Source organism: Solanum lycopersicum, chromosome 9 (assembly GCF_036512215.1).
Source record: "Solanum lycopersicum chromosome 9, SLM_r2.1".
Taxonomy (NCBI): domain Eukaryota; kingdom Viridiplantae; phylum Streptophyta; class Magnoliopsida; order Solanales; family Solanaceae; genus Solanum; species Solanum lycopersicum.
Genome location: NC_090808.1, coordinates 1,643,626 through 1,653,631, shown reverse-complemented (window position 1 = coordinate 1,653,631; position 10,006 = coordinate 1,643,626). Strand labels below are relative to the sequence as shown.

Below are 10,006 nucleotides of genomic sequence, written 5' to 3'. Positions count from 1 at the left end.
AATGCCTTGGAAAAATAGTCGAGATGGATGACTGCACCTTTTTTGCCTCTTCCTTATCTATAGGACAATCTTCTCTTACGGCCTTCACCTTCTGCACCAGAAAACTAGACTGCAGAGAATGTAGACAGAGATAGAAGGGAAAAGAAGTGAACATTTAAGAACTATCTTTGCCAAATGATTATTTAGCTATCAGATGATGAAATGCTTTTATTAGCAACTTCAACGCGGTCTTTTCTTGTGATGCTATTGTTTTGTTGTTAGGTGATGGAGGTAAAAGCTTGCAGTCAGAAAAGAGAAAAGAACTTTTAGTGATCGTCACTCGAAACAAAGCCTCTTCAGCATTGCACTTGGATGTTGAAAAAGTGGACTTTACAATGCTTGCGGTTGCTTTGCTATTGAGTTGTTATCCGAGCAGACTTAACCTGCAATCAACAAGTGAAATGGTTACAGTTTTATGGATGGTTTGATGTATACGAAAAATTCGAGTTAGTCTACTTCTCATGGAAGCAATCCTATCCATAGCCAATTAAAAGAAGTAGAAGCCTACAAATTTGATCGAAAAATCCTCTGGAACTCAAAAGTTGGAAGCTAGCACAAAGGATATATACACACATTGTAGAATTGTGGATTTGAAAGTTTGTGATCAGATATATCAATTGACTCTAGTTTGAGGTAGGCATTATGATATACACACGACGTTCAATATACTCTTCTTCTCACTTTATTCCTCTTCCTCGCGTAACAGATTCAACATCTCGGAGCTCACTTGCTCCTTCATGTGATGAATATTGAGATCTTCTACTTATCGGAGCCACGTTGAAGGCATCATCTCAGCACCCCCTTTCTTTTCTAGTGTAATGAAGCTCTAAATAGATGTCTGTGGACCTGGTTCTGCTGCATTTAGAGATAAAGAGAAGATGTAATACTTCACTCTCAGCCATTTTAAGTACAAAAACTAGAAAAAAGTGTTGATTTTGTTTTTGTCGCAGATCGACAAAGGAAAAACTGAATATCAGTGTTGTCACTCCTACTAATGGCTCAACATATTGCACCTTGACATGCTTTTGATTACCTTTTGAAGAAAGATCAAAGGGAAGGGTCTGATATACCCCTCAACTTTGTCATTTGGAGCTAATATACCCTCGTTATAAAAGTGGCTCATATATGCCCTTATCGTTATACAAACGGCTCATATATACCCCTGTCGTTACAAAATGGCTCGCATATACTCTTCATTTAACGGAAGTTAAAAAATTAGTTTTAAATTTATATTTATTACTTCTATTTTTTTAAAAAAAATTATTTAGGGGTATATATGATTTTCTATCAAAGTTTAAGGTATATTTTAATTTTTTTTCATACATAAATTATTTTGTGACTTCTTTTATTATAATCATTTGAGTTTCTTATTCTTATTTTGTTTTTTTCTTTCATTCCTTAGTTTAAAGAGAAAAAAATTAAACTATTTTTTTTTGTGTGTATTGTAATTTAATTTCGTATTCGAAAAAAAAAATTTGATCATCTACAATAAATATTACAAGAATATTAGTGAAACATAATTAAATTTGTATCAAAATAATAATTATAAATTAGTCATTGAAACAAAAAAAAGTCAAAAAAATATGTCTGACGAGGATTAAATTTACTCATATGGGATTATATTTTTTAGAAAAAAATAATAAAAATTTAGATTAAAATTATATTTTTCATTTTCGTTGGAGGAAAAGGGTATATGTGAGTCATTTGTTTACAAGTAACGGTATATATGAACCACTTTCATAACAAGGGGTATATCAGCTCTAAATGACAAAGTTGATGGGTATATCAGACCCTTTTCCCAAAATCAAATACTGAAACAAGAAAATAGAATGAGCCAACTTCGAAAGGAGCAAAAACTGACTAATGTGGAGATACAGGACATGACGGGAATTTATCTACAACTTCGGGTACTTGAGGGGATTAAGGGTTCTGTGATAGTTCTTTTCTTTTTCTTTTCATCTTTTATTGTTTCTGGTTTGTTAATCTGAATACAGGATATAACAACTATGACGGGTTTCACAGAAGTAAGACATTTTCTGGGTAAAATGGGTGCATGGAGTGTACATAAAGCAACAGAGGAATATCTGGGATCACTGATATTAAGTTTAGAGACAAGTGAAATGGTTACATGTTTTATTGAACACTTGATTTATATGATGAATTCGAATCAGTCTACTTCTCAAAAATTTGGCTTATTGAGTTTGAAACATATTACTAGGTGTTTATCTAGTAATTTTTAACACATATTGTGTTTTGAGTGAAAACTACTGAGTTATTATACTATGTTGCAGGGTCGGTTTTTTTTCAAAAAAATTGGTACTACCTTTGTCCCAATTTAAAGAAAGACTTGTTTGAATCTCGAAATCTGAAAGATACTGATAGCACCCTCACCCCGCAGGTGGTGGCTAGTAAATTACTCTTTGTTCCCATTTATCCACCAATTTGGTATACAACTCCTCAAAGCACTAGGTATGTTTTATGATCAGGTAGCCATAAGAATACAGAAATAAACAAAGAGCATGCAAGAACTCGAATTGCTAAAGTTTTTTTATTGAAAAATTCAACCAAAATCAACCTTTGAAGATAGACATAATCCTGCTCTCTGCAGCAGATTAAGAGAAAATAAAGAAGAGCAATATCGTCTAGTATAATGGAACAAGTCTTCAAAAAAACAGATGCAGTATCAAGATTAATAGTCATCTGGTTGTGACCAACTAATATCAACATAAACAGCTTCCACGCCACGAAATCAGAACATTTGATCTATGAACAGGTCATCGGTATCAAAAATGCCTTCATCATCAACAGTGGTGTTAGATGAGGGGGTGAAGGGAGGTAAATAAGGAGGAGCCGCCTCTACAACTGCATAACGGGAAGCTGGTGTCTTCTCATCATCAAAAATGGAACTAATAGCGTTGTCTACATCCATGGGCTCAGCGAGTAATGCTTCTAGTTCACTCCCAATTCTAGTGATGGCATGACTGTAAGTTCCACTGCTAGCAGCAGTAGCGTCCTCCAGCTCCGTCATTAGGTCATCAATGTCTGAAAAGAACTCAACATTTACATCAGGAATCAGACTATTTATTACATCGATAAATGCAGCATTATGGCCTGAGGACTCACCTTCAGCAACTGTTGTCATCTGCTGCTCAGCATTGGTACTTTCTTGAGGCGACATGTTTGGCACTACTTGTGATCCTCCACAAGCTGGCCCAATCATATCCTCGGTTTTTGGAACTTGGGAAGTTCCAGCAGCTTCAGCATCTGCACTAGTAATATCAAGAATGCTTGCTCTTCTCTCCCCTTTGTTGGCGGCTTCGAGGCGCTTGAAAAATTTCTGTGCATGGCTAGCCACCTGCATTCCTGTTCTTGTAATCACACAGTGCCTAGATATACTTCTCCAGTCACCTCTTCCATATATATCTAGGCCCCGGAGAAATGACCTATTGCAGGAAAGATAGAGAAATAAGTTATTATCAGGCAGCAAAGTTTTACTTTCTCTTAATCAGTTAACCACACACTACATATTATAAAGCCCAGAGGCAAATAGGTATGATTCCATAGACATGTTTATTCAGTATGCACTGTGTAAAATCACAGACAATACCCCCACCCCCACCCCAAGAATAAAATCACCATTCATTTTGTTCCTTTCACAAAAAGAGGAAGGGACCTAAATTCATGGGATAACAAATGTCCTTTGGATATGTGACTCCCAACACTTGCTAAATTTTCCATTGCCACTCTTTTTCGCCTCGTTGGTATATGCACTCACTTCAACTATATGTGCTGTGTTTTCAATGCTAATCGTTTCAACTATACTTAGCTTCTCTAACAGATAGGATATAAAACAGAAAGTGAGATAGATCAAGAAAACAAGAAGAAGAATACTACAGGAAACCTACCTGTGTTCCTCTTCTGTCCAAGGAGTCCCTCTTCGCCATTTGGCGTCTGCTTTCAAATTTTGGTTGGCATTGCTTTGCATTTCCAGATAATTCAGTAATGGAACACATCCAGAATCGATGGCATTGATATCTTCTAAGAGTATATTATAGTGATCCTTGATGTCCTGAAGTGATTTTTGAGGAAGTGCTTCTTCCATCATCCTCAATAGATTGTTATTGTTAAAGTAGATCGCTAGGGTATTCTCAAAGATTTTATCCTCCTCCCTAGTCCAGAAGGAGCTATTGCATGTCTTATTGGTGCTCATTTTCTTTTAGATCTACAAGAGAAGGCTCAAGCATGAAAAAGGGAAGATCGTATTCAGAAAACCGATGAGTGTCAATATATGACAAACAACCATAATTACCAAGCATCTATAATAAGATTTTTTTGTAACCCCTGACAATTAGTAAACATAAACAATCGCAGCAAGACATGTATTCTTTTAAATCAGTTATGAATACTAAGAGAAGTAATATGTGACCGGAAAAACGAGCAAACATGAAGATACAAGTGGTATACTACCCAAAGAAGTCCCCACGAAGCATTTTATGAAAGCATCATAATTCTTTACCTTTTCGATCGGATGGAAGGTTTTATAATAAGAAAGATGAATACAAAGAAGAAACTATTTGTCTCAAGATAAGAAAAAATTATACCACTGAAGTACATATTTTTGTTCTTATTAGTGACGCAAAAAATGGCCTTATACCACATAACGGGAAAGAAATTCTGTCAATCCAACATATATTATCAATCCAACATATATTATCAAAAGAAAAGGAAAACCCCACATTGTCTTGTGACACAATCTAACCACTTAAAACTAGGGAACATGCAAAGACAAATTGTATTATATCCAGGACAAGAAATCAAAAGGAAAGCTAAAAAATTCTTATTTTTCCTTTTTGGGAAACACGCAAATCTCTACACATAAACTTTCAACTAAAAGCATGTTAAAAAGGAGACCCCGGAAAATGCTGACACAATTTTTCCCTCATGAGATAGAAACAAGATGAATCTCATGACATACGAGTAGGTGAGTATCACTCTTCAGAATCTACCCCAAAACCAATATATAATCAACCATCTGTGATTGTATGCACATTTTCTTTTGTCGTTATTACCTTTATACATCATGAAATAGAAAATTATTGTTCATTTTGAATGGAATATTTATGGAACCAACAACAACAAATACCGACGTAATCCCACAAGTCAGGTTTGGAAGATTTACCTTTGTACATAGACCTTACCCCTACCTTGAGAGGCAGAGAAGCAATTTCCGCTACACACTCGGCTCAACGAAAACATATCAAAGCAGATTGAATAAGGGAAGATTTTCAAAACCAACAAAATACCACAGTGAAATTCCACAACTAAGATCTAGGGAGGATAGAGCGTATATAGACCTTACCTCTACCTTAAGGGGTTGAGAGGCCGTTTTTAATTGACATTCGACTCAAGGAAAAGCATATTAAAGCAGATCGAAAAAGGAAAGATTTACAAAAGCATGACAAAAATCGAATATGGAAAGCCATGAAAGATCTTACTTCAAAGAAATAATTATATCTCTAAAAGTTAACTTTCATAAACACAAAGCATGTTAAAGAAGAGTACCAAAAAAACGTCAGCGCAACTGGCAGAACCTAATGATCACAAACCACAATCAAAGCAAACTTCTGAGTGATCGATCTATAGTGATAAGTTGTATAACCTATGAAATAATGCATTCAACCATAAGGAAATCTCACACACACATATATATATATACTCCCTATGTTTCAAAAAGAATGACCTAGTTTCCTTTTTAGTCTGTTTCAAAAAGAATGACCCCTTTCCTTTTTTGGCAATACTTTAACTTCAACTTTCCACGTGGCATGTTTAAGGCCACAAGATTAAAGGGCATTTTGGTACATTTGACATAACTTTAAATTAAAACCACAAGATTAAAAACTCTTCTTTCTTTTCTTATACTCCATTTCAAGTCAAACTAGGACATTCTTTTTGAAACGGAGGGAGTATTTTCTAGTGTTTGGTAAGTAAGCAAGAAAATATCATCTCAAGAGCATCTATATATCATCTGGCAAAATACTATGGAGGCAGGATGCAACGGGAAGTGGGGGTTCGGGGGTCGGGGATGGTCAAGGGGTAGGAGTTGGACGGATTGGGTGGGTGGGTGGGCGGAGACATTAAACTTGGAAGTCACTTATCCAATTTGTTTTCTCTACTTCCATTAAGGAAGTCATTTTCCTTACTTTTGAAGAACTAGTTTTCCTAGAGAAAATAGTTTCCAAACATATTGACCAACCAAACATAGGAAAATGTTTTCCTCCACAGTAACCCAAAGACAACTTCCAGAAAATATATAATTGCAAAAGGAGAAAATTCCACTAAAAGATTTACAAGAAAACACAACTACCAGATAAACAAGCAAAGCAATAATTACCTCAAGTGGCGCGAATGTTTCCATTAAATGGACTCAAAACAGAAAAACTGCAAAAGAAGTTCATCAGTATCTGGATTCTGGAAGCAACAAGTAATGTTTGATAAACTGAGAAGCAATTCGAACTCTCTTTCCTGAGGCAATATCTAGCCAATTGTGTGTTTTTTCATTATAAGCTTAGTGTCTTTTGAAAAGGAGAGGAGCATCATCAGTATCAAATTAGTCTGAACCAAGAGATCAATAACAATCAACTGAAAAAGATTGCTTTTTTTTTTGTAACCGAGAAATCCGTCTGTGACCCGCCCTTTGGACCAATCACAGTAAAATCTTCCTCAAATCCAAGAAGTGTAATTAAACCCCTTGCTCTTTCACTATTCAGAAGGTTCATCATGGTTAGACATATTATAAGTGATGATATTAAAATGGAAAGGAAACAACAATGAAGGCATCAGAATAGAAGGATATTCATCTCAGCTTCATGGCTTGTTAGCATAAATTCAAATGGAGAAATTTTAAATGCTAAACTTCTAAAGATAAATGAAGAATAGTAAAAGACAGCTACGCAAAATTAACCAGAATTAGTTAGATAATATATTTTAACATGTAACAATTCTCTAAGGATATTTTACCAGACACATTATACACTCAAAAAATGAGCACCACCATTAAATTCTTCATCGATCTAAAGGATATAACACATCCTCGATTTCATCAACTTTCTGTAGTCTAACTCGTCAAGAACAAGGTTTTTATTGACCCAAACCAACACAAGTACCCTATGAAAGTAGGTTCTTTTACTTTAATTTCTCCCAGAATCTTCTGGCTGTGTTCACAATAACATAAGTGGCAGGAATGATTTCAATTTGATAGAAATAACAACAGCTTCCCTTTTGAGTTTCTTTTTTCCTTTTTTAAGGGGCGGCAAACAACCAAAGAATAGGCTTAGATATCTATCTTGGAGTACCAGTATGGAGATCTAGCAAAATCAGAATGCAGCATTACAAGAACAGGTTAAAACCAAATCAAATGACATAGAACCTGAAACCACTAAAAAGCACATTCATACACACTTTGAAAGAAAAAACTCTGTACAATTTGAGCAGAATAAAATGAAGCCAAGGGAATAAAGATTCAGCAACATGGTATATACTATAAATAACTGTGACTTTCTAATATGCGAATATAAATAAACCTTAGAGGAAGAAAGGAGAAAGGTGGGGGATCAGGGAGTAGAAATAAGTATGGGACTCCACAGCCTCACACACATCAAGTGTTAAGCATTAGGACAAATTTAGAAAACGTAAATAAGATATCGCCCGCAAATACTCCTTATCACATACGATAAAAGATAAAAGCAGAGATGTTAACTCACCTAAATGTGAATATGGTGGAGCTAACAAGAGAAACTCTTTGCCTGAAATCAAAGTAAATGGCAGACGAGAAAAGGGAGCGGGTAGGAAATATTTAATAACATACAAATTACAGTAATCAAGATTCATGAATAGTAAAAACTTAACTAGAGATAAAAACAATTCTTATTTTTTTTTTTTTAGAGGAAGAAAACGTAAATAACATATATTCGAGACATCACCAGCCAGATGGTAAAAGTGCAATTACAGATTTTTCTATTCAAATTGTACGCCAAAAACAACTGATAAACCACAAAACAGTTAAAAAACAACAAATCAACTCATTATCCCTGGAGATTGGATCCACCTCATCTCCTAGACCTTTGCTTCGCCTTCGAGTCAAAATGGTGAGCTCTAAGCTTTTTCTTTTTCGTAAAAGTTGTCTGTCCACCAGAACCTTCTCTAAATGGCATACCCATGAGAGCCAACAATCTGTGTGCCTCTTTATCTGTCTCAGCTGTTGTTGTTATGCAAACATCCATCCCTCTTGGCTTACCAAGAGCATCATAACTTAACTCTGGGAAGACACTCTGTTCACGAAAGCCAATGCTATAATTTCCATGACCATCAAAGCTATTGGGGTTTACGCCTTGAAAGTCCCTCGTTCGAGGAAGCCCCAAATTAATTAACCGGTCAAGGAACGAATACATTACATTCCCTCGAAGTGTAACAGCAATTCCAAGCGGTTGACCTTCTCTAATTTTGAAAGTAGCAATAGCATTCTTAGCCCTAGTCTTCACAGGCCTTTGCCCTGTAATTAAGGCCAAATCATTCATTGCTGCATCCAAACCCTTGGAATTTTGTGCAGCATCTCCTATACCACAATTTACCACAATCTTTTCGACCTTCGGAACCTAAAACACGGTTTTTCCACATTCCGTATCAAATCAAATTAAAACTAAAAAATAATAATAGAGTTTGAAGCAATAGGTCAATGCAACTAATATTCACTGTGATTTCTCACTCCTCAAATGATAATAGTGTCAAACAAACTAATTTCTCAGCATTTCAACTCTAAAATTCAACATTTAATCAAACAAACAAGAAACAGTTCAAATTTGTAGATATAAGTTGTAAAATTTGAAGCTAAAGAAGTACATATGCTTTGAAATTGAAATTAACTTGAAAAGTATAATTGAAAATTGAATTTGTGTTTGAACCTGCACTAAGCTTTTTTAAAAACTGAAAAATTTGTTCAATTCCCCCATTTTCCCTTTCCCAAGCCCTAATTTTTATCTGTTCTGGAAAAAAAATGCAATGGACAAACGACTCCTAAGTTTACCTGAAGAATATTGGTGTAACTGAATTCTTCCTTCAACAACGGCACAATCTTTTCGAGGTAATTTGTTTTCAGACGATTAACTTTTTCAGCTTCACTTTTATCCACTAGTACTGTTGCTGAAGCTTTCACCGTCAATTTATTGGACGACCGGACCTTGGTATTTCCGACCGGCAATCGAACGGAGTACGCCGGAAACTCAGCATTGTAGAAAGAGGAGGCCGTGGAGTGTAGAAGAAGAGGAGAAGCCGCCATTTTCTCTGAGCTTTTTCTCTCTGTGTGTGAAAAATAAAAGGGTAATTGGATAAGATGTTCTTTGTGGATATAACAGAGTTCTCTCTACTAAATTTTAATTTGTGAATGTTTAAGTAAAAAAAATTCGGATCCATTTCGCCATAGATTTTTCAAGTAAAATTTTTTACGTGAACATCAAAATAATGATGTAATATTCAGTAAATAAGAAAATGACGATATGATTATTGATAAAAGTGACGAACAATATGTTTCGTCTACTTCATAATGTATGCAATGATGCTTGTTGCACTATCTCTGAATTACCATATTGCTTCAGTGACATGGACACTAATTGTTACGATAGTGAATCTTTTTATTCTATTTTGTTATGCAATACAAACTTATAGTTAGTTTTGATAACTTTTAAAACTTATTAGTATACATTTCTTAAAAAAAGTGAAATATGTTTCCAAAAATTAAGCCAAACATATGATGAAATTTATGGTTAAATGTTAGCTTAAGTTTTGGGCTAAAAATTATTGAATGAAGATCGTATCAAATCAGGAAAATTGTATATAATAGCAAACTGTTAATTTAAATTAAATGTTATAAATATACTTTGATTTAATTGTACCCTATAGCAAACTATTGCTATTT

At 34.8% G+C, this 10,006-nt stretch overlaps 2 protein-coding genes across 2 annotated transcripts; both read right to left on the bottom strand.

The window, feature by feature from the left end:
• Nucleotides 1–2,573: 2,573 nt before the first annotated feature.
• Nucleotides 2,574–5,042, bottom strand: LOC101246465 (transcription factor SRM1-like). Its single transcript, XM_004246872.5, has 3 exons — nucleotides 3,945–5,042; nucleotides 3,163–3,482; nucleotides 2,574–3,081 (listed from the first exon to the last, which is right to left on the bottom strand). The coding sequence occupies exons 1-3, from the start codon at nucleotides 4,247–4,249 to the stop codon at nucleotides 2,789–2,791; spliced, it is 918 nt and encodes a 305-aa protein (XP_004246920.2). The 5' UTR covers nucleotides 4,250–5,042; the 3' UTR covers nucleotides 2,574–2,788.
• A 2,902-nt stretch (nucleotides 5,043–7,944) lies between these two features.
• Nucleotides 7,945–9,539, bottom strand: LOC101250331 (large ribosomal subunit protein uL5c). Its single transcript, XM_004246621.5, has 2 exons — nucleotides 9,119–9,539; nucleotides 7,945–8,690 (listed from the first exon to the last, which is right to left on the bottom strand). The coding sequence occupies exons 1-2, from the start codon at nucleotides 9,368–9,370 to the stop codon at nucleotides 8,145–8,147; spliced, it is 798 nt and encodes a 265-aa protein (XP_004246669.1). The 5' UTR covers nucleotides 9,371–9,539; the 3' UTR covers nucleotides 7,945–8,144.
• Between the last annotated feature and the right edge of the window lie 467 nt (nucleotides 9,540–10,006).

Coding starts and splice junctions, on each gene's coding strand:
- LOC101246465 (XM_004246872.5), bottom strand. CDS start 4,249: ATGAGCACCAATAAGACATGCAATAGCTCCTTCTGGACTAGGGAGGAG. Junction 3,483..3,944: donor TGGACAGAAGAGGAACACAG/GTAGGTTTCCTG, acceptor TTCCTGCAATAG/GTCATTTCTCCGGGGCCTAG. Junction 3,082..3,162: donor GATGACAACAGTTGCTGAAG/GTGAGTCCTCAG, acceptor AGTTCTTTTCAG/ACATTGATGACCTAATGACG.
- LOC101250331 (XM_004246621.5), bottom strand. CDS start 9,370: ATGGCGGCTTCTCCTCTTCTTCTACACTCCACGGCCTCCTCTTTCTAC. Junction 8,691..9,118: donor GTTACACCAATATTCTTCAG/GTAAACTTAGGA, acceptor ACCGTGTTTTAG/GTTCCGAAGGTCGAAAAGAT.